Below are 23,646 nucleotides of genomic sequence, written 5' to 3'. Positions count from 1 at the left end.
TAGAAACATGTATTGTATCTTCAAAACAACAATTAAGGAAGTTGATTACACAGTCTCTTATGGTTATATGGCTTACTGTAATTTGCAGAACAATACGAAATGAAATGAAAATCTGTAATTTCATTGTGAAATAAAAATCTGTAGAAAAGTCATAGACATGCTTGTGTTATGAGGATCGAATTATTTTTACTGATTCTGACACGCAATCCCAGACTTTTCTAGAATTATCTATAATCTGTAATATTCCAGAAACTTCTTTCATGTGACTCAGCAGTTTCCAAAAATAGTACAACTTGTAATACGCCATAAATAGTAATAGAACATTCTAGATAACTAACTTAAATGTATAAAAGCTGGCTTGTGAGATATACAAAAAAGATTTGCCCGAGGGCTGACCCTCGTGGCTTGCTGACTGAACTTTTGGAAGCTATGATGTGACGAGGCTATGACCTTTTGACCTTGCGATATCCGGAGAGAAGAAAGAGATGAAAAAGACGATAGCCGAAAAGGGAAGAAGATAGAGAATACAGAGTTTACTATGGAGTCCTCTGGAAGAGTTTGTGTACAAGGAAAGAATGCGATAAATCAAGAAAGCCAAGCGCTGTGGTCTTCAGTCGGCGGATGTTGGAATTGGAAGTTGATCAAGACGACGAACACTTACACGGCATGAAGGATTGTAAGCCTGCTTTATGAACTGCTCAACTTAATCTCTAACCTAAGTAGATTAAACAATGTAAAACTAATTAAATAATAGTTAAAATGGGTAACTGCTTGTTGTTACATTTTTGTTGCGTGCCATACATCGTACTCGGGAGTCTATTTTCATATATGCTTTGTAAGCGGACATTTGTTGGTCATTCGTGCACGTAACACTTGAAACTCAAGAAAATCAGAGCTTGGATCAGTTCAGAAACATGATGTTAACATTTTCAACTTGTATTTTTTGTCCGGAAAGTGACCTGTCATGCATTGGAATTATTCATTGACAACCTAAATTGCTTACACCGTATTGGTAATATATAGTGCAGCTACAGTGCCAGCTAATATTTCAAATTTCATTTACTCCTTGTGGCATAATGGCGCTCTTCTTTCACATAGATGACACATTGATTTATCCACCAATGTAGTGGAGATTTGACAACGAACACCATGCAGATTTCTCATTTCTCACTTTTGCTAGCTCATGTTATTATGATTTGATAGCTTGGGAATGCAATCTTCACTTGTGGTGAACTGACAAATTCATTTTTCCAGCCTGAGGAGTTTTCTGTATAGATTCTTGTTTCACAAATAACAGTTTTCCATTTTGCAAATTACAGATTTCTGTTTTGCAAGTCATGGAATTCTATTTTGAAAATCATATTAACCAATTCCTATTTTGAAATTACAGTTTTCTACTTTGCAATTACAGATTCTAATTTCAGCAAATTAAGGAATTCTGTCTTGCAAATCATCAGCAGATTTCTATTTCACTAATTACAGATTTTCATTTTGTTTTGTTTAGTTTTGCTAATTAGCCATAATTACTTCTTCTGTGTCTGTATCAAGCCTTTCCTTTAATGCTTTCAGCTCTGCTGGTTTTTTTTTTTTTTTTTTTGAAGGAAAAATAGTTTGTGAACTCTTTTTCACTATTTCCTGATGCAGTTCTGTAAGGTGTTTGTGCCAGAGCTCGAGATAATGGACAAATTTGTGGGCCATTTTCGTTTTGTCTGTCTGTCATGTGTAAGTGCAAGTTTGAATAAGAAGAAAGTAATAATTTGTTGACACTTAATTTTTTCTCCAAATCTTTAGGGAGGACACCCCTGTATTTTCAACTTTAAACCTGAGCTGCCATCGAATGTTAATGTGATAGCTCGCTTTGGTAATTTAGAACCAATTAAGCTGGAGAAGACAAGTCTTGGCTACATTTGTAAAATTCCAGGTTTGTAAAGGTTAATTATTAACTAGCATACAAATCAGAGAGCTATTTAACTCCTCTCTAATAAAGAATCAATAGAGACAACATCGACATTGGATTTTAATTGATTTATGATTTCAGCTGTCTTTGTTTTATTATTTTTGTTGTTTTATACAATCTTATGGGTAGACCTCTTAAGAGCATCATTTACTTAAAGCATCTTTTTGTAGATGAAAATAGCTGCTTTCATAAAATGTGAACTTTCTCCTGCAGCTGGTGGTAACTGAAGTTAAAAAATAGCATATAAGTAGAGGGGATGGGGGATGAGGGCCCAAGAGAAAAGGAGGTAGGAGAGCCGGTGGGAAGCTGGATCTTGCCTATGGGGAAATAGAAAAGAAAACACAATGCTCAGTTATTTTTTCTTAAATCATCTTTCCTCAAAGAAATGCTCTGATGAAAGAAGACCATTAAAGAACATATTTCAAGGAAAAAAACCAAAGATGCATAAAAGTTTTACTCAAAAATTAAGACAAAATATAAACATGAAATCAGTGAATTCTACACATTTGTCCAAACACGCCTGTGAATCTCTTGTTTCTTGGAAACTGTGAATGAGAAGCTAGACAATAAACATCAGGAAATATTTCAGGACAAAAGTTCTATTCAAACCATTTCTTGATGGACTGTTAGAAGTGAAAGAGCTGGTACAAAATTCTTGTGTACAAAACCCGAGCAGTAAGATCACTCGAGTATTCCATGCCTAGCTCGTTGTTTACTTTACTTCATGGCTAGTAAATTGCATAGGATTAAATTGCATAGCATTAAGTTGCAAATTGTGAAACAACATATCTAGTGGAAACATAATAACTACCAGGCCCTGGAAACATCAAGTTGTTGCCAGGCCTCACTTGAAGTAGTAAAGTTGTTTTTTCACTTTATGACCATACTCGGTATTGCTTCAGAGAATCTAAAAGTGGTTGACTCGAGAACTGATTCTGTCACTTCTAAGACTTTTGTACCCATTATTTTCCAAACAGAGTTTTTAATAGCATATTCACATTTCATTTTGAGCTTCAGAAGGTCTAATGCAGTCAGAAAGGAACCAAAAATCATACTTGCAAAGACTTCAGTTTGCTCATTTGTTGTGATCACAGTGGTACTACTACTAAGCATGGTGAGGCAGGGAAAGGCTTATCTCACATAAGACAATCATGCTATGCAGGTGTTAATGTGTTTACTTACAGGGGAGTGTTAGGAAAGATGAACAAAGTGTGATGACAAACTTGAAGAAACTGAAATAACTTAAGGAAACATGATGTGACCCCTATTTTCAATGGCGGCAAACAAAAGAAACACATCTATAGAACAAACAGTTAATTTTTCATTCATTGCAAAAACTGTTTTGCCAGTATTTTTGGTTGTGCAAGTGAGACTGTGATCAGGATTTAAAATGGCCTCAATATTAATGCAACTGATGATAAAAGCTTGCATCACTCTGTTCTGAGGATTGTTTTTGCCTCTTATTTTGAAGATTTTTTATGTATACTATTGATTTTGTTGTAAAAAATTGAATTCAAAAGGAATTGAAGGGGGCATTTTATTTTTCTTCACTTTTTAAAAAAATGCAACATCAGCACTTTTTCTGAATTCAAACCCTATCTCAAAAAAATAGCATGGCTACACCCATGCCGGTTTTCTTTTTGGAGTTTGATGGCCCTTGATAAGATCTGTTTTGCTTGCAAAATCATTCGCTGGGAAAAATTAGTTCCCTATTAGCATCCACCATCCTTAATGTCAACTGAACCATAAAAAAGTTTTATAAGGGAGGGTAATCAATACTCTCAACAACATGCAACAAAATTCTTGCAAGTTTACTAGTAATGGTATAAGTCAGAGACTAACAAAAGAGATGATTGGTCTCAATGGAATTCCTGGTTTAAAGGTGTGCAGAGTGGAACTGGGGAATTATACAACAAGTGTCTTTTGTAAACCGACTTACACTGACAAATACCTCACTTTCAACTCTCACCAACCTACTTGCCATAAAAAGTCCATTGCTTAAACTTTACTCAGGAGGGCTGACTGTCTACTATCTTCTATCGATTTCAAAAGCTGAGGAGAGAATGAGTATAGTTTAAACACCCTAAAGGTAAATGGCTATACCAAAACATTTCTCCGTAGCTGCCAGGTACTAGTTACAACTAGAAAGGCCCCTGATGAGAAGGAACCAATGACTGGTTTTGCTGTTTTTCCTTACCTTTAAAGACACTGTTACAGGACCCATCAAGAGAATTTTGAATAGCCACAATGTTAAATTTGCTAAAAAACCTTTTCAGACTTTGGGGAGTATTTTTGCCAAACCTAATAATTTTATCTCAAAAGAACAATGAACTGATGCTGTTTATTCTATTCTGTGCAATGAATGTGATCACAAGTACATCAGACAGACCAAATGTCGTTTGGTACACGTTTGAAAGAGCACCATTGCAAGAATGAAAATTCAGCTTTGTTTGGAGCACACATTCCCAACTTAAACCTTACAATTGGGTGAGAAGATTCTAAAGTTATCACTAATTGACATTAATTACCACCAGTGCCTTTGTTTGGAAGCCTGGCATATTAACTCTGCCCACACTCCTTAAATCGTGATGATAGTGGCTTGCAGTGATGCCTTGCTATCAAGGCCTATTCAGAAAAAAGCTAGCTAGGGCAGCTAATTAGTGAGCATATAAAAAGGACCTCTTGATCTTGTTGCAAAGATTAAATCACCCCTGATGAAGGCACTTAATTGAGGACAGAAGTGTAGAAATGTTGGGTCTAGGAATTGTAACTCGCAGTTACATTCATTACATCTTTAAACCAGAATAGCATCAAACCATGTCTGATTGTTCACATGATTGCTTTAATTGTAAACTTAAATATAATCTGGATACCTATCAAAGTTGGTTTTGTGTCATAGCTCATGACATGAATGAGTTTCTCATGCAGTGTCTTACAAGCTGCTAAGCAATGGAAATTCTCTAGTGAATAAAGCGAGTCAGATCAAATGTTGTTAGAGGGCATTATTTATTGATGTGCTTCAGTTTTGTCAGATGTGGTATATTATTACAGAGTTTAGATTACTATGAAGATAAAGCTCGTATTAACAAAGATTTAATAATACATAGACGAGTAAAAACAAGCAATATAATATCCCAATGTTTTGGTGACTTCATGATGCCATTATCAAGGGTACAAATGAAAATAAAATTAACAAATGCGAGTTCAAGTGTTACAACTAATTAACATAGGGAAGGTAGCTACACAAATACTTTAGCATGGATAGAATCCGTTTGCATGTTCAAACTCAGTGATAATTGTTTGATGTATAGCATCTTACAACAAACATATAAAATACATATATATGAACTGCGGTTATGAAACGTATATGTGCACGATCCTTCGCAGTAAAGCACTATTGAAATCACAGCCTGAATTTTTTTCAGGTCTGATTTTCACTATTGCTTTAATAGTGCTTTACTGCGAAGGATCGTGCACATTTTCATAACCGCAGTTCATATATATGTATTTCATATGTTTGTTGTTTGATTTATCATCTACGGGTTTATGTCGAATTAATTTGATGGCCTGCTCCCAGTTGGCTTGTTAGCTCAATTGGTAGAGCGCTGCACTAATATCGCAGAGGTCAGTGGTTCGAATCCCGTACAGGCCTGAATTTTTTTCAGGTCTGATTTTCACTATTGCTTAATAGTGCTTTACTGTGAAGGATCGTGCACATATACGTTTCATAACCGCAGTTCATATATATGTATTTCATATGTTTGTTGTTTCATTTATCATCTACGGGTTTATGTCAAATTAATTTGATGGCCTGCTCCCAGTTGGCTTGTTAGCTCAATTGGTAGAGGGCTGCACTAGTATCGCAGAGGTCAGTGGTTCGAATCCCGTACAGGCCTGAATTTTTTTCAGGTCTGATTTTCACTATTGCTTAAATAGTGCTTTACCGCGAAGGATCGTGCACATATATGTTTCATAACCGCAGTTCATATATATGTATTTCATATGTTTGTTGTTTGATTTATCATCTACGGGTTTATGTCGAATTAATTTGATGGCCTGCTCCCAGTTGGCTTGTTAGCTCAATTGGTAGAACGCTGCACTAATATCGCAGAGGTCAGTGGTTCGAATCCCGTACAGGCCTGAATTTTTTTCAGGTCTGATTTTCACTATTGCTTAATAGTGCTTTACTGCGAAGGATCGTGCACATATACGTTTCATAACCGCAGTTCATATATATGTATTTCATATGTTTGTTGTTTGATTTATCATCTACGGGTTTATGTCAAATTAATTTGATGGCCTGCTCCCAGTTGGCTTGTTAGCTCAATTGGTAGAGGGCTGCACTAGTATCGCAGAGGTCAGTGGTTCGAATCCCGTACAGGCCTGAATTTTTTTCAGGTCTGATTTTCACTATTGCTTAAATAGTGCTTTACCGCGAAGGATCGTGCACATATACGTTTCATAACCACAGTTCATATATATGTATTTCATATGTTTGTTGTTTGATTTATCATCTACGGGTTTATGTCGAATTAATTTGATGGCCTGCTCCCAGTTGGCTTGTTAGCTCAATTGGTAGAGCACTGCACTAGTATTGCAGAGGTCAGAGGTTCGAATCCCGTACAGGCCTGAATTTTTTTCAGGTCTGATTTTCACTATTGCTTAAATAGTGCTTTACTGCGAAGGATCGTGCACATATACGTATAGCATCTTGTTGACAAGACAATCAAATTTGTTCATGCATCTCTTGAGAACTTGGAAACAGCGAAGAAGGTCCTCAGGGACAGCACCTGCATGGTCATTGTCATAGTGCTTTTGTACTGAAGATGACGTGCTATCCACGCAGGCATAGAAATGCCTGCATGTGTAACCAGATACAGGGAGCTATGTTGGTTACACGTGTGGGCATTTATATGCCCGCGTGGCTGGCCATAAGAGCACGTCATCTTCAGCACACAAGCACTATGAAAATAACCACGCAGGTGCTGTCCCTGAGGACCTTCTTTGCTGTTTCCAAGTTCTCAAGAGGTGCATGAACAAATTCGATTGTCTTGTCAACGAGGTGCTTTACATCAAACAATTATCACCGAGTTTGAATGTGCAAATGGATTCTATCCGTGCTAAAGTATTTGTGTAGCTACCTCCCCTATGTTACTTAGTTGTAACTCTTGAACTCGCATTTGTTAATTTTATTTTCATTTGTACCCTTGATAATGGCGTCATGATAATGGCGTCATGAAGCAGCCAAAACGTCGGGATATTGTATCGCTTGTTTTTACCTGTCCATGATAAAGCTGTTGTCACAATTACAACAAGACTTGTGATATCATAATTACCCACCACAGATATGCAATCAGTGAAACTAAAAGCAGGTAATTAGAAAGGAGTATTGAACTCTCAACGTTTGGTTGTCCAGTTTCATTTTTAAAAGGTACTATCCCAGTTGTGCAGTGGACTGAGATTTTCTTCTTTATAGTGAAATGTTAGAATTGATGGTCAATCTCTGATAACCAGGTCAGTGAAAACTGGCCTGTAACAGTGTTCACCTTGAGAAAATTACCTCTCCTTCCCCACAAAAACACCAGAGAATAGTCCTGAATGATACGTTTTGGCACAGCTTGAAAAACACCCAGGTTTCTGATCGCTCCCTTTTATTGACTTGTAGGTGGGAGTATAATACAATGAAGGGTTCCCAAGCAAAAGCAAGTCCTTTTGAATGTTTTCTGTGTTTTTCTTCATGGTAGTAAATGTAATTACATTATTCACTATCAGGACAAATATCACTGTTTTATGGACATATTTCAATGTGGATTTTGATCACCATTTTATCCACAGCTTCACCTGAAATGACACCTGCTGTTATTCCAGTCTTGCTCATTTCAACAACCACTACAGAAATTCTGGCACAGACCTCTATGATGTACTGCAAGATAGTCACTCAGTTGTCAGTGAACATGCAAGATAGTTTTGGTGGAATGCCTGGAGCCAGTGGAGGTGGAACCAGTGGAGGAGGCGCCAGTGGAGGTGGGACCAGTGGAGGAGGAGCCTATGGGGGAGGAACCAGTCGGGGGGAAGCCAGTGGAAGTGGAATCAGTGGAAATGGTACCAGTGCAACCGGAGTAAGTGGATGTAGATGGGGAACCTATGGAGGTGGAGCTACTGAATGTCATTACAGTAGAGGTGAAACTCAAACTTTCAATACCCTTAATTGAAACTAATTAAATTCCCAGTTAATTGTGTAGATTAGTGACACCAAAGGACAAATTTAGGGAATCTCAGAAAATGGAGCAGTCAGGTAATTCTTTACTTTTTATAAGCTATTGTCTGAGTGCTACATAGAGAACTTCAACTAAATAAGGGGTCTAGGGAAATGGAAGAGAGACGTGGTCAGTTGTACATCTTTTTAAGATGGTAATGAAGGTCAGCATCTACTGGAGTGAAGTTTTTTGACGTGAATTACATATTTTTCTGATATGATGTAAACATTTCCTTGTTTTTTTGTCTCGCAATTATGATAACAGATATCAGACAAAGATATTTAAAATAAATTAAGGTAAGAACAAAGTTGAATCATGACAATTTTCCTTGCTAGGATTGTAGAAAGGAGACATGTCATCATAGATTAGTTGCATTTGTGCTAAAAGTAACTTGAATTTTTCTTAGTATCAATCGGTGCATCGATCACCATGTCTACATTTTTGAAAGGCAGGTTGCACTGATTCTCATGTTTCATTTTGATTGTGTTAAAATTCAGATGCCTCACAACCAGGCTCAGTTGTGGTGTGGGAGTTGTATGAACTTATACAAAAGTGCAGTGAGTGTATCTGGTGGCAGAATCTATCACAGAATAGAGGTAAATTCATCTAAGAGCCTATTTGTACTTTCAGTTGTAACTGTACAGTTAAAATGTTGTATTAAGAAATTAAAATGATCTGCACTGGTCTTTGTTTTCAACTGAGAGTTTTAAATATGTGCTCCTCAATGTTGAGTGCAAATAGTTTGGCTTCCCTTCTTTTCCCATACCATATAATTATGCTACCCATGGTTAAATTTCAATATTAAAGGCAAACGAGAACTTTTATCGTGAGCTTTGGGTATTTTTTGGTGAATTGTTGGCTAGGGTTTTTTTTTACACATAAATTTTCATGTGAAGTGTTCCTTCTCACAGCATGTACTGAAGATGAGGAGGATTTAGAAGATGATCAACTGTTATGCTCTCAGCAAAGCAATGAAAACTATTTTGCGGACACTGAGGATTGCTCAAGTGTTTCATCTGGAAGTGATAGTGCCTTGTCTGATTCAGAAAACTGGGATGAATCTTTAAGTGGTGAGATATTTGTTTTTAATCCTTTTTTTTATATTTCAATTAATTTGCTCTCCCTGACCATACAATAACTATGACAGTGAGACCTGATGTAATACTTGAGCTATAAACCATAAGTAGATAGTGCACAAATAACATACTGGTGTTTTTCCTTCATTAAATTCTTGACCCAGTATTTCATGCTCAAGGTGTGCCACTTCAGCTTGATTTTGAGCAGAAATCACAGCCATTTCGTCTTCTCTTTTCCTTCGTAGTAGGTCAAGCTCTCGTTTTCGACATTCAAGTTTCCACTTTATATCCCTTTGAGCCATTTCTTCTTGAAACTCCAGTTCGTGTACTTCATTGTCTCTCTTAACTCATTGGGCAAGCTGTTTTGCTTGAAGGCTTGCAATGGAGGCCTTTATTTTAGCGTCTCTTCTTTTCTTTGACAAGGACAACGAAAAACTAGAGCGAGAAAGCGCTTTCGAATGACCAGAATCGACCTGGCTTACTCTGCTTACCAAATCTTTAGGAGTCACTTCAAGGCTGCTGTGAAGCAGTGATATCACACATTTGTTGACCAAAAAGTGCCATGATTCTTGATTGCTCATCGTGAGCGGCTGATTTGCATCCAGCACAAAATTGGACCAAAATGGACCAAAATTGGTAGGACCAAATAAAACGAGAGTTTTAATATTATTCAACTTAAACACAGCGTTACAATTCCTCTTTTTCTTCGCGGGCAAGCAGTTTTGCGTATAGCGTTGCAACAGTTGCAATGGCCAGCGGCCACTCCAACTATTGTGAGGCAAACACAGGAAATGCACATGGCAGCTATTTGCAGTGCGTGATATGGTAATGGCGGAAGATGCCCACTGTAGTATTTAATTAACATTGCCTTATAATAGTTAACAAAGTTTAAACCTTCAGTTTCAATATCTTGATACGTCAGTTAATATTTACTGTAAATTGAGAGAAAAAAATTTGATCTTTCACTTATTATGTAAAGTGCCATAGTGTGGTCTAAACTCATATTCCTCTCTGAAAAGGTAGAGCATGGCACCCCCAATATTGAGTCTGTTTTTGAGCATTTGTGGAATTGAGTTGCCCAACTACATGTTCTTAAAATTAGGTGAACCTCTTACAGTTCAGTCAGTGCAGTTCACACCATTTTCTGCTGCAGTTTAGTTGATCCAGTTCAACACTGCAGATGACTTTTCTCCAAATTTAGAGAATTCTTTTGTGGGTACTATGTTAAGTAAAGGAAAGTCAAATTTGATATTAGATTTTGTTATTATAACACTGTTTTAATTTGTGGTTATTGCTAAACTTTTATCTTTTTTTCTGGACTCTTCACGTTCAGTGCCCTTGGTTTGTGGTAGTTCAAGTGAATATCAAGAAGTTGATCCAAAAGCAGAATCAAGTCAACATTCACACAAAGGTGAACCTGATATGAGCCAAGAAATCCAAGCAACAATGACAGAGGGTTTCACTAGTGAGTTCAGCATTGGTGACAATAAATATGTTGGAAGTGGTGATTGTCCTGAATGGAACACGCCTTTACCAGAGTCAACAAAGACTGAAGTAAATTATGAGGAAGAAGACCATGATGAAAAGCAGGATTTAAGTCCGGAGTGGGCTCTCTATTCTGAAGAAAGTGCCTCGCATACTCTGTTAGCATCACAGGATAATACCCCAATGCTTCTTCTTGATTTTCCTGGTGTTAATGTGGAGAATGAAGAAAGTCAGTACTCAGATGATGAACTTTCTGAGATACTTCATACAGAAAAACCTCAACATTCTGAATCAAGCCATGATATTTCATTCGCACGTACAGAGGTTTTGGTCAATGGGTTTGATCTTTGTGAGAATGAAGATGCTGGAAAGATTGTGCATTCAAGATCGGAAATACTGTCTATAGAACCAAATAAGACTGATGGAGGTGTGGAGGAAGATAACTTTGATGCAGAGCAAGATTTAAGTCTAGAACAAGGACTCTTTTCTGAAGAAGGGAACTTGCATACTCACTTGTCATTACCTGACGATACTTCTGTTCAGATTCGTCGTTTAGAAGTGGAGAATAAAGAGAGCCAGGTGTGTTTGTTATGTAGAGTTTTGTCAGAGTTTGGAAGTTCTTCCTTGAAGGCATATATGATCCACATGCAAAACTTGAATAAATAAAGTAAATAAGTAGACTTCAATTTTCTTTTACGAGTTCTTGTAGTTTTACAAGTTCTTGTAGCCATTACAACAAAAAACAACAAAATACATATATATTATTCACCAGCCAGAAGGTCTGTACTGGGACAAACTGCACCCGAGGTTTTGTATACCACCTTCAGCCTGGTCTTCTTTATCTTGAAATATGTTTTCCTCTTCTGGATAAAAGAATTTGCTTCCCCTTTCGTAGCTTTCATCGTCTGAACTCATAACCGTGAGTCACTTGTAACAATTTCTAAATCTTTTAGCCTCGCTTGTGAAAACATTGAAAAGTGCAAATTGCAAAACTTGAAGCAGTCTGTACTAGGGCCTGGTAAGGAAAATCTCGATCGCTGGAGCATGTAGATTTAGCCAATCAGATTTGAGGATTTAGGATTTGAAACCAATGAGATACTTGTGAAAAAGTTAACTTTCATACCAACAAGTTTCTTGAACTAACTTATTTTTTAGGTCTAAGAGTTCATTATTCATTGTGAGGTTTGGTGACTTCATGGTTAGTGGGCTCAACTCTTGATTGAGTGGTCCTGGTTTGAGCCCTAGCCGGGGACATTGTGTTGTGTTCTTGAGAAAGATACTTTACTCTCACAGTGCCTCTCTTCACTTAGGTGTTTAAATGGGTACTGGCAAATTTAATGCAGGGGTAACCCTGTAACGTACTAGCACAGGCGGCCCAAGCTCTCTTTGAGAACCACACAAGGAACACAATTTGCATATCGATTTATAAGGATTTGTATGGGATTTTCTACAAGATATCCATAGAGATAGTTAAAAGTGAAAATATTAAATAAAAATGGCTTACCTTATTCCATACGTGTGTTGCTTGCTCCTGGTGTCGTTATTTTACCGATTTCACTTGATTTAAAAAACCAGGATTAAAAAAAAACCGCTTAAATCAAGTGAAATCGGTAAAATAACGACACCAGGAGCAAGCAATACACGTATGGAATAAGGTAAGCCATTTTTATTTAATATTTTCACTTTTAACTATCTCTATGGATATCTTGTAGAAAATCCCATACAAATCCTTATAAATCGATATGCAAATTGTGTTCCTTGTGTGGTTCTCAAAGAGAGCTTGGGCCGCCTGTGGTACTAGCAACCCCTCCAGGATGGAGTAGAAATGCTCCTACTTGCTTCACGTTACGAAAACCAGAGTTAAGTGCCGGCCTGATGGGCTACTTGGCCCATAAACGGACTTCACCTTTTTTCATTAAAGAAGATTAGGATAGAAGGAGATGTACTGTAGTATCTATGATACGAATTTCCAATTTTTTTTTTTCTAGGAAGAGCAAATGCAAGTCTCTGACCAGTTCTCCACAGACTCAAAACAGTCAGGAGCACATATTACACTTCCACCAGTGTGTTCCAACGCAAGTGATATACCAAAAATGATTCCAGTGACATTGCCACTAGCACTGCAACCAAACCTTCCAACAGGTTGATAATGTGTAATTTTACGGGTACACGCAGTATTTCAATGTCTGCCAACTCTCACTCATTATCCCTCTTGCTTATTCACTCCATGAAAATATCCGTCATCTGATCATCTCATAGATGTAGTTGATGATGACCATTAAACTGAAGAGTGTGTCGGGTATAAACAGGGAAACACTGCTGAAAACAGTAGAAAATATAGATACCGTAAAAGCCCCTTGATAAGCTACACCCACAGATAAACCGCACCCCAAATTTAGCAGGTCAAATTTTGAAAAAAAGTTTTTTGATAGAAATCCAAAGAAATCCAAAGTCGAGTCTTGAGAAGTCTTCTTCATCCACTGTTTATCGAACACAAACTTATCATTACTATTGCAAATGAAAATACTTCAAATTGTTACCCACAATAGGCAATTTTTCAGTTTTGCGCTTGGTTGCTAAGCCTTCGATTTGGAGTGAGGCTGAAGGTGACCCTGTTGTGATAGAGACCAGCATCTATTTAGCATGATAGCAAATTAATTTACATTCGAAAAGCAGCAACATCTGTATCATAACAAGATAATTTGAATATATCAACAAAGTTGAAATGGTAAATTGGCCACCGTTACGATTATAAAGCTGAAATTTCGAGCGTTAGCCCTTCGTCGGAGCGAATAGGTCCGACGAAGGGCTAGCGCTCGAAACGTCAGCTTTTATAATCGTAATGGTGGTCAATTTACCATTTCAACTTATTTGATATATTCAAATTATCTCTTTACCCCCACCGACGCAGCCCCAAACAGTTTCTTTAGAAACTATCAGCCTTTATTCATTTGTATCATAACAAGGTCACCCTTAGCCTCACTCTTATTCAAATGCTTGGCAACCAAGCATGCAACTGTAAAATGGACTATTTTAGCACTTTAATATAATGACTGTCGTTACTACCAACTTTGACATATGATTGGTCTTTTGCTGGTATTTGTTGACAGGAATTTCTTCATTCAACATTTTTTCCAGAGATCTTTGCATTACAACAAGAACAGTTGAAGCTTAGTTACCAGGCTTTAGATCAGATGCGAAAAATGGACATTGACGACGTCGTTTTTCAAATGTTCCCACAGATAAGCCACACTGCCAATTTCTAGCGACGAGGTTTGGAAAAATGGTGTGGCTTATCCGCGGGCTTTTACGGTTATCTATTTGAGTTTTCAGCATTAAGCTTTTAAGAAGATCATTTAGACCATGAACTAAAGATTGAAAAAATTAACAAAAGACCTGTGCTCAAGAAAATTCAGCTCATGGAGGAAAAAAACTAAATGTCTGAATAGATAATTGATTCTTTTTGTGTGTGTTTAGGTGACTTAGCGGAGCAGAAGAATTGTTCCACTCTTTTATCTCGATTAGAGAGTCTAAAAATTTCTGGGGAAGATAAAGAGTTCCAGAAGTCGCATGAACAGGCTTACACAGAGACATTCCCAGTGAAAGGGAGTCTGAGTGGTCAACCGCTAAGGCAGCCTAGGAATTTAAAAACTCAAGTTTCTGCAAAAGAAGCCAGTGTATCTGCTGTGGCTAAAGACAACCAGCAACACACACCTGTGACTGTAGGAGCTTCTGATGATCAGGTAATCATTTACAAAAAGGATAAGTTTACATTCAATTTATTCAGCTCACGCTCGTAGTATATGCATGGTGTTAAATCCCTGCAAAAATTTTATTTTTGAACATTCAAGTTTTCTTTTCAAATACGCATTCAATTCTTTACTTCAGCCTTCTAGATGATTGACTGACAACATACAACTTTTGAATACAACGGTCAAGTTTTGATTTGAACTTGATCTGCTAACAATAAAGTGCAATAAATCTGGTAAAATTGAATGTGTCAGTCAGATACTACTGCACATCAAGTTTACATAAATGAACATTTATTGCACTCGAAATTTACCTCTATCGCGTGGTGTTCGTCAAAATTCATTTTGAGGTAATTGTGAAAGTTCAAAATGACTGTCTATTAATTTGGATATATGAACAAAGTTGAAATGGTAAATTGGCCACCGTAACGATTACAAAAGCTGACGTTTCAAGCGTTAGCCCTTCGTCGGAGCGAATAGAGGAATTGTGGGTTGTATGTACTTTTAAATGCAGAAAATGGAGCTACGGTATTGGTGGGAACATGGCAACGAGAAAAACACGAATAAATTAGTGGAATGAAAAGCGTCTATTAACTTGTTTCTGAATTTGTTTTCATTATGTCGGGAAACTGTCGGTGACCTGTCGGCCGACAGATATTTTGGGAAGCTCTTCTTCAATTTTACCTCCTTTTCAGCTCTGTTTGTGTAGGCAGAGACTGTTATGAAGCTGTCAATTTACAAATTTTCAATAGGGATGTGAATGTGATCCAAAATCAAGACCCCCACTAGATTTTGGATTTCCACAGAGCAAACCTCATGGTAACTTCTTGCTCTGAGAACTGTGAAGTGCAATTGGCTCAAGTGTATGTTTAGATTTTATTATTTTATTCAGGAATGGTTCAGCTTTGCATGTCTCTTTCTCCTTTTGTCGTTTTCAGTTGATTGGTGACATCTCAATAATTGAAGCAGCTGAGAAAGGTTACTCTAACAGAGTTCGGCAGCTTATAGAGGAAGGAGCTGATGTCAACCAAAGAGGGAGAGTGGTATGTTTTGAGCTTAACGGTATTTTTATCTAGATTTGTGTCACAGTTTTGAATTTACATTTCGGAAGACAGATGACAGTTTGTTACTGTTCAGTGGAATTCTTGTGCTTTTAGATCACAGTGACTCATGGGGTCTGTTATATTTCTTTTGAACCAATCTTTTAACGAGAACTTGGGAGTCCTTCCATTTGGTGCCTGTTTCAAACAAAGAAAAGGAAGTTATTTGACTTCCTGGGTCTTTTTTTTTTTAATAACTCCATCAATTCTCAGCGCAGAGTGCTCTGTCGCTCGCACCAATCAGATCGCCCCAATTTTTTTTTGTATCGCAAACCAATCAATCCCGTACCAATCAGAATACCGCATTATTCCTGTATCGCAAACCAATCAGATTGCCGCATTAGGGTTTGTATTACGTACCAATCAGATTGCCGCACTAGGGTATGTATTCCGCACCTATAAGATCACAGCATTGGGGTAGGCTTGCACCAATTAGAATGCCGTCCCCCTTGCTAATCATGTCTGGAAATTATGGTACCACGATACGTTGCGATGAAATCAACCCGACATTGACACACACCAAGAATGACAGCAACAAGAACTGTGAGCCCATCTACCCAGTGAAATTGTTCATTACTGTTACTGTTACTGAGAACTTTTTTTGCTATGATCTGTCGGGATTAGACAGATCATTAGGGAATTTCTCTGCCATTTACAAGTTAAAACGTATTTTGTGTTCTGCTCCTGCACTTACAACGCGCACACCGTCAGCCAAAGGCCTAACACGAATTTGTCACTAGAGCTTTTTGTTTTGGTGGAGCCTGTTTTGCCGACTCGGTAACACTTGCGCAAAGTATTTGCATAATCAATATTTCATAGATAATCTTGTTTTTGCCTACTGGTTGCTCTTTTTGGAAAGGTTGAAAAGACCACCAAGTTATAATTACTTCTGCGTCGACTGCCACGTTAAATATTCGTTTCTTTGCTTCTAAAAGTTCTCCATGAATTGAATATTGTGTTTAAACGGTATTTTTCCGCTACAATCACGTGTTTACTTTTTACTCGCCACTGTGGACCAGACTTTCTGAAATGAAATGCCATTTTCCAGTGGACAATGAACGTAAATTTTATGACATAATCTTACCTCACTGAAATAATTTCACAAGGAATTTAATGTTACTGTTAATCAACTTCCACGCAATTCTCACGCGGTCAGACGTTTTCTACCAATAAAATTCGTTTTTAGCTACCTTGGACTTTACCCTTTCACCTGCCATTTCCTTTTAAAACATCCTGTATTTTATCACGTATTTCACACGCAGTCCAGAAGTCCAGATAGGCAACAACCAAATAAGGAGCCTACGTTGTTGTGCTTTGTACAATGATACTTATCTCTGCGGTTAATCTATTTTCACTTGTTGGAAGAACGGAGACCGCAAAACATCTTTGTTCAAAGTCTGTACAGATGGAATTGCTTTCCACTGCAAAATTATATGGAGGAATGTTTTTGAGGCAATTAGTTTTGACTGAATAATTAAGACTTTGTCTCTAACAAAGGATTGACGGCAAGCATTGTCATAGGCTACGAGCAGGTTATTGTTTGGTCTCGTCACGCAACTTGGGAGAAAGAACGCTGCATGACGAGACCAAATTAGGGCTGTGGAAGAAAGTGCAGGAAGTGTGGTATAAATACAGTATATTTTCTCCAACTGTTATTTAGACACCAATGGCAACAGACAATAAAAATACTTGTGTCTGAGTTTATTTCAGATAAATTGGAAGGGTTTTTTGTTGCTCTCCAGTGAACGATATTTTCAGTAGAATATTTTGAAAGTAAATGCTCTTTGTTACGAGAAAATTTAGTGATTTTTCCGTGAGGATGTTTCAGCATATTTATTCGTTGTTTTTGGTATTCTAGCCGTTCTCAATTCATGCGAGTTTCCTTGATTGCGGTGTTTTAAAAAGATAAAAGCCACAAGTAAATTTTAAATAGTGAAGTTAAATTGTACAGCTGCATCTCGGTACTTTTCTTGTTCAACTATAGTGAAATTTTTGATAGATAAAAGTCCTAATGGTCTTTCTGGCAAAATAGGTTCTTATGGTAGTTGGCAGCTGAGGTTATACTCGAAACTTCAATTTCCTTTCATACGATCAAACTTAACACCAACCTTGCTTAGATAAGCGGAAACTTTTAATTGTAGTTTTCAATTTATTTTGTAAGCTGCTCTGTTGTAATTTCCCGGGGTATATTTTCAATATCAAAGCTGCGAATTCTCACCTAAGTTTCCTATTTTTAATGGCCTTAAGTTCATTGAACATGGTCTTCCAATTTCGACACATGAAAATTTCAATGTGAATCATTTTTGCTTTAAATACAAGTTTTCCGTTCCTTTGTAATTCTTATATAGATATTTTCAATTTGGAGGACAACAGAACCTTATACCAGCTCAGTACTTAAGTACGCAATTCGTAAAGGCTTTTCGATTACCAACTTGCGTACGCTAGATGTCATGTCAGTTGTTGGCCTGACCTAGAATAAGTTTACTATGAAACCAAAACGCTGCCTCATCCTTGACGTCCGTATAAGTTAGCTCGAAGTAGATCTCTGTGCACCATTTTCCGTGACGAGTTTCCGTTCTCGCTGCCGAGTGGACTCTACCGAGTTCATTTCCCCCAGTTATTGTTGTGCCGTCCGCGAAGGTTGAGTTTCCCAGTTTAGGCGCGAAAATCTATCGTCACATCTTTTTCTTTTTCAAAAATACCGTGACAGACAGTGTCCATACTTAGTGCCCCATTCCAGCCCCCATATCCAAAAGAAAAAAAACTCCTGCACGCGTAGCATGCCCATGTTTCTGTTTGTCTTCAGTTTAAACTGATTACATGACAGTTTCTTTTGTTATAGCAGAAATTGTGATGCAGAACATCGAGGAACGCGCCCTTTCGACTTGGGTAGAAAGTGACGCAAACCTGGAAAACTATTTGGAGACCAATGCTCTTTTTAAAGGAAGGGCTAAATTTGTTTGATGGTGGTGACTAGTCGAGAATGTTTAAGTTGAATTATCATTATTGCATCGTACATTGCGCATAACAAATATGTACCCAGGGGAATAAGCGTGCACACATCCTTGGATCAGAGTATTGGTTTTCAATCGATAGATCAGTTAAAGAGGTACGATCGTCTATAGCTCTCGAACGAGCACGGTGACCTATATTTTCTTTGCCTAACTTTTAGTGTATAAATTATCTTCTTTAAATTAGAGTAATTGAAATAAAGAAATCATCGACGGGAGAATAAGGTACTGCTAAAAGTGTGCACCATGCCGGTTACTCGATGATAGAAATCATGACCTTGAAAGGAACGACTCAAAGGCCGTTTTGATTAGATATGGTTTAAAACTGCGCAGCTTTTCCATTAGTCAATATCAAACTGTCTCATGCGCTTGAGACTTTCTTCCCATTAAGTTCTTTTCAAGTGTTACTTTGATAAGCCTTGCTTGAAAAGTTGATGCTTATTATTCTTCGATAGAGTATTCTTTTTTTGCTTGATTTTGAGTACGCCTTCGAACCAATAATAAGAATTCCTATGATTTGGTGAACTATTGTACAAGGTAAAACTCCTTCTGATCTCAGCTTAAAAAAGTCCTGCAGAATGTAGTTGTTCCAAACGCAGATTTATCCTTACCGTCGCCATTAAAAGAGGAGAATATGACCTTTATACATTTCCGTGCTTTTTCCAAATTTTTTCCTACTTATAGGTCACTCCGCTCAGTGCAGCTGCAAAGAAGTTGCGAGCTCTTTCTATTCCTTTCTTGTTTTTTCTTCGGTAACGATGTAGCGCCACCCTACTCATAAAATAATTTACTCGCGAGCTACTAGGAAACTTGGTAGAAAGTAACGCAAACCTGGAAAAAAAATATTTGGAGACCAATGCTCTTTTTAAAGGAAGGGCTAAATTTGTTTGATGGTGGTGACTAGTCGAGAATGTTAAAGTTGAATTATCAGTATTGCATCGTTTACTGCGCATAAAAAATATGTAATCAGGGGAATAAGCGTGCACACATCCCTTGATCATGGTATTGGTTTTCAATGGATAGATCAGGTAAAGAGGTACGATGGTCTTTAGCTCTCGAACGAGCACGGTTACCTATATGTTCTTTACCTAATTTTTAGTGTATAAATTATCCTCTTTAAATTAGAGAAACTGAAAAAGAATCATCGACGGGAGATAAAGGTAGTGCTAAAAGTGTGCACCAAGCCGGTTCCTCGATGATGGAAATCATGACCTTGAAAGGAACGACTCAAAGGACGTTTTGATTAGATATCGTTTAAAACTGCGCAGTTTTTCCATTAGTCAATATCAAACTGTCTCATGCGCTTGAGACTTTTTACCCTTTGAGTTCTTTTGAAGTGTTACTTTGAAAAGCCCACCTTGAAAAGTTGATGCTTATTATTCCTGGATGAAGTATTCTTTTTTTGCTTCATTCTGAGTACCCCTTCGAACCATTAATAAGAATTCCTATTATTTGGTGAACTATTGTACAAGGTAAAACTCCTTCTGATCTCAGCTTGAAAAAGTCCTGCAGAATGTAGTTGTTCCAAACGCAGATTTATCCTTACCGTGGCCATTAAAAGAGGGGAATATGACCTTTATTTATTACTATGCTTTTTCCAAATTTTTTCCTACTTGTAGGAGGACACTCCGCTCACTGCAGCTGCAAAGAATGGTCACACTGATATTGTTAGGTTACTTTTAGACAACGGAGCTGATGTCAAGAAAGGAGTATGGGTACGTTAGAAGCAACAATTGTATTTGTTATGTCGGGTATAGGCAAAGTTTGAAAGCCAAGTTTTGTATGGTTGGTCGAAGTTTTTTTCGCTGTGGAGAAAAACTTTCCAAAAGTTGCGAGCTCTTTCTATTCCTTTCTTGTTTTTTCTTCGGTAACGATGTAGTGCCAGGGTAGTCATAAAATAATTTACTCGCCAGCTACTAGGAAACTTGGGTAGAAAGTAACGCAAACCTGGAAAAAAATTATTTGGAGACCAATGCTCTTTTTAAAGGAAGGGCTAAATTTGTTTGATGGTGGTGACTAGTCGAGAATGTTTAAGTTGAATTATCATTATTGCATCGTACATTGCGCATAACAAATATGTAATGAGGGAAATAAGCGTGCACACATCCCTGGATCAGAGTATTGGTTTTCAATCGATAGATCAGGTAAAGAGGTACGATAGTGTATAGCTCTCGAACGAGCACGGTTACATATATTTTCTTTGCCTAACTTTTAGTGTATTAATTGTCCTCTTTAAATTAGAGTAATTGAAAAAAAATCATGGACGGGAAAAAAAGGTACTGCTAAAAGTGAGCACCAAGCCCGTTACTCGATGATGGAAATCATGACCTTGAAAGGAACGACGCAAAGGACCTTTTGATTAGATATTGTTTAAAATTGCGCAGTTTTTCCATTAGTCAATATCAAACTGTCTCATGCGCTTGAGACTTTTTACCCTTTGAGTTCTTTTGAAGTGTTACTTTGAAAAGCCCCGCTTGAAAAGTTGATGCTTATTATTCCTGGATAGAGTATTCTTTTTTTGCTTCATTCTGAGTACCCCTTCGAACCATTAATAAGAATTCCTATTATTTGGTGAACTATTGTACAAGGTAAAATTCCTTCTGATCTCAGCTTAATAAAAGTCCTGCAGAATGTAGTTGTTCCAAACGCAGATTTATCCTTACCGTGGCCATTAAAAGAGGAGAATATGACCTTTATTTATTACCATGCTTTTTCCAAATTTTTTCCTACTTGTAGAAGGACACTCCGCTCACTGCAGCTGTAAAGAATGGTCACACTGATATTGTTAGGTTACTTTTAGAGAACGGAGCTGATGTCAAGAAAGGAGTATGGGTACGTTAGAAGCAACAATTGTATTTTTTATGTCGGGTTTAGGCAAGGTTAGAAAGTCAAGTTCTGTATGGTTGGTTGAAGCTTTTTTTTCGCTGTGGAGAAAAACGTTCCAAAAGTTGCGAGCTCTTTCTACTTTTTTCTTGTTTTTTCTTTGGTAACGATGTAGTGTGAGCCTAGTCATAAAATAATTTTCTCGCGAGCTACTAGGAAACTTGGGTAGAAAGTAACGCAAACCTGGAAAAAAATTATTTGGAGACCAATGCTCTTTTTAAAGGAAGGGCTAAATTTGTTTGATGGTGGTGACTAGTCGAGAATGTTTGAGTTGAATTATCAGTATTGCATCGTGTACTGCGCATAAAAAATATGTAATCAGGGGAATAAGCGTGCACACATCCCTTGATCATGGTATTGGTTTTCAATCGATAGATGAGGTAAAGAGGTACGATGGTCTATAGCTCTCGAACGAGCACGGTGACCTATATGTTCTTTGCCTAATTTTTAGTGTATAAATTATCCTCTTTAAATTAGAGTAACTGAAAAAAAATCATCGACGGGAGAAAAAGGTAGTGCTAAAAGTGTGCACCAAGCCGGTTACTCGATGATGGAAATCATGACCTGGAAAGGAACGACTCAAAGGACGTTTTGATTAGATATCGTTTAAAACTGCGCAGCTTTTCAATTAGTCAATATCAAACTGTCTCATGCGCTTGAGACTTTCTACCCATTGAGTTCTTTTGAAGTGTTACTTTGAAAAGCCCCGCTTGAAAAGTTGATGCTTATTATTCCTGGATAGAGTATTCTTTTTTTGCTTCATTCTGAGTACCCCTTCGAACCATTAATAAGAATTCCTATTATTTGGTGAACTATTGTACAAGGTAAAACTCCTTCTGATCTCAGCTTGAAAAAGTCCTGCAGAATGTAGTTGTTCCAAACGCAGATTTATCCTCCTTTTCAAGTGTTACTTTGATAAGCCTTGCTTGAAAAGTTGATGCTTATTATTCCTCGATAGAGTATTCTCTTTTTGCTTGATTTTGAGTACGCCTTCGAACCAATAATAAGAATTCCTATGATTTGGTGAACTATTGTACAAGGTAAAACTCCTTCTGACCTTAGCTCGAAAAAGTCCTGCAAAATGTAGTTGTTCCAAACGCAGATTTATCCTTACCGTGAGCATTAAAAGAGGAGAATATGACCTTTATACATTACCGTGCTTTTTCCAAATTTTTTCCTACTTATAGGGGGACTTTCCGCTCATTTCAGCTACAAAGAATGGTCACACTGATATAGTTAGGTTACTTTTAGAGAACAGAGCTGGTGTCAACAAAGGAGTTCAGGTACGTTAGAAGCAACAATTGTATTTGTTATGTCGGGTTTAGGCAAAGTTTGAAAGTCAAGTTCTGTATGGTTGGTCGAATGTTTTTCGCTGTGGAGAAAAACGTTCCAAAAGTTGCGAGCTCTTTCTACTTCTTTCTTGTTTTTTCTTTGGTAACGATGTAGTTCCAGCCTAGTCATAAAATAATTTACTCGCGAGCTACTAGGAAACTTGGGTAGAAAGTAACGCAAACCTGGAAAAAAATTATTTGGAGACCAATGCTCTTTTTAAAGGAAGGGCTAAATTTGTTTGATGGTGGTGACTAGTCGAGAATGTTTAAGTTGAATTATCATTATTGCATCGTGTACTGCGCATAAAAAATATGTAATCAGGGGAATAAGCGTGCACACATCCCTTGATCATGGTATTGGTTTTCAATCGATAGATCAGGTAAAGAGGTACGATGATCTATAGCTCTCGAACGAGCACGGTAACCTATATGTTCTTTGCCTAATTTTTAGTGTATAAATTATCCTCTTTAAATTAGAGTAATTGAAAAAAAATCATCGACGGGAGAAAAAGGTAGTGCTAAAAGTGTGCACCAAGCCAGTTACTCGATGATGGAAATCATGAGCTTGAAAGGAACGACGCAAAGGACGTTTTGATTAGATATGGTTTAAAACTGCGCAGTTTTTCCATTAGTCAATATCAAACTGTCTCATGCGCTTGAGACTTTTTACTCATTAAGTTATTTTGAAGTGTTACTTTGATAAGCCTTGCTTGAAAAGTTGATGCCCATTATTCCTCGATAGAGTATTCTTTTTTTGCTTCATTCTTAGTATCCCTTCGAACCATTAATAAGAATTC

General features: G+C 37.4%; 1 protein-coding gene and 1 non-coding gene across 2 annotated transcripts in view; both read left to right on the top strand.

Annotated features, from left to right (window-relative positions):
• LOC148724890 (uncharacterized) overlaps positions 1–23,646 on the top strand; it is a 48,443-nt gene that overhangs the window by 8,670 nt on the left and 16,127 nt on the right. The window contains exons 8-18 of the mRNA XM_088731402.1: positions 1,792–1,921; positions 7,793–8,137; positions 8,712–8,810; positions 9,126–9,284; positions 10,624–11,354; positions 12,764–12,917; positions 14,253–14,518; positions 15,463–15,567; positions 20,255–20,350; positions 21,372–21,467; positions 22,706–22,801. Of these exons, the coding sequence (XP_088587528.1) occupies positions 1,792–1,921; positions 7,793–8,137; positions 8,712–8,810; positions 9,126–9,284; positions 10,624–11,354; positions 12,764–12,917; positions 14,253–14,518; positions 15,463–15,567; positions 20,255–20,350; positions 21,372–21,467; positions 22,706–22,801 (2,277 nt within the window). The remainder of the gene's footprint in view (positions 1–1,791; positions 1,922–7,792; positions 8,138–8,711; positions 8,811–9,125; positions 9,285–10,623; positions 11,355–12,763; positions 12,918–14,252; positions 14,519–15,462; positions 15,568–20,254; positions 20,351–21,371; positions 21,468–22,705; positions 22,802–23,646) is intronic.
• Trnai-aau (transfer RNA isoleucine (anticodon AAU)) lies at positions 5,537–5,609 on the top strand. The gene has a single exon. It is a non-coding gene; the product is annotated as a tRNA-Ile (tRNA).

The sequence above is a fragment of the Stylophora pistillata genome, chromosome 8 (genome assembly GCF_964205215.1).
Source record: "Stylophora pistillata chromosome 8, jaStyPist1.2, whole genome shotgun sequence".
Lineage (NCBI taxonomy): Eukaryota > Metazoa > Cnidaria > Anthozoa > Scleractinia > Pocilloporidae > Stylophora > Stylophora pistillata.
This window is presented reverse-complemented; position numbering and strand designations above follow the sequence as displayed.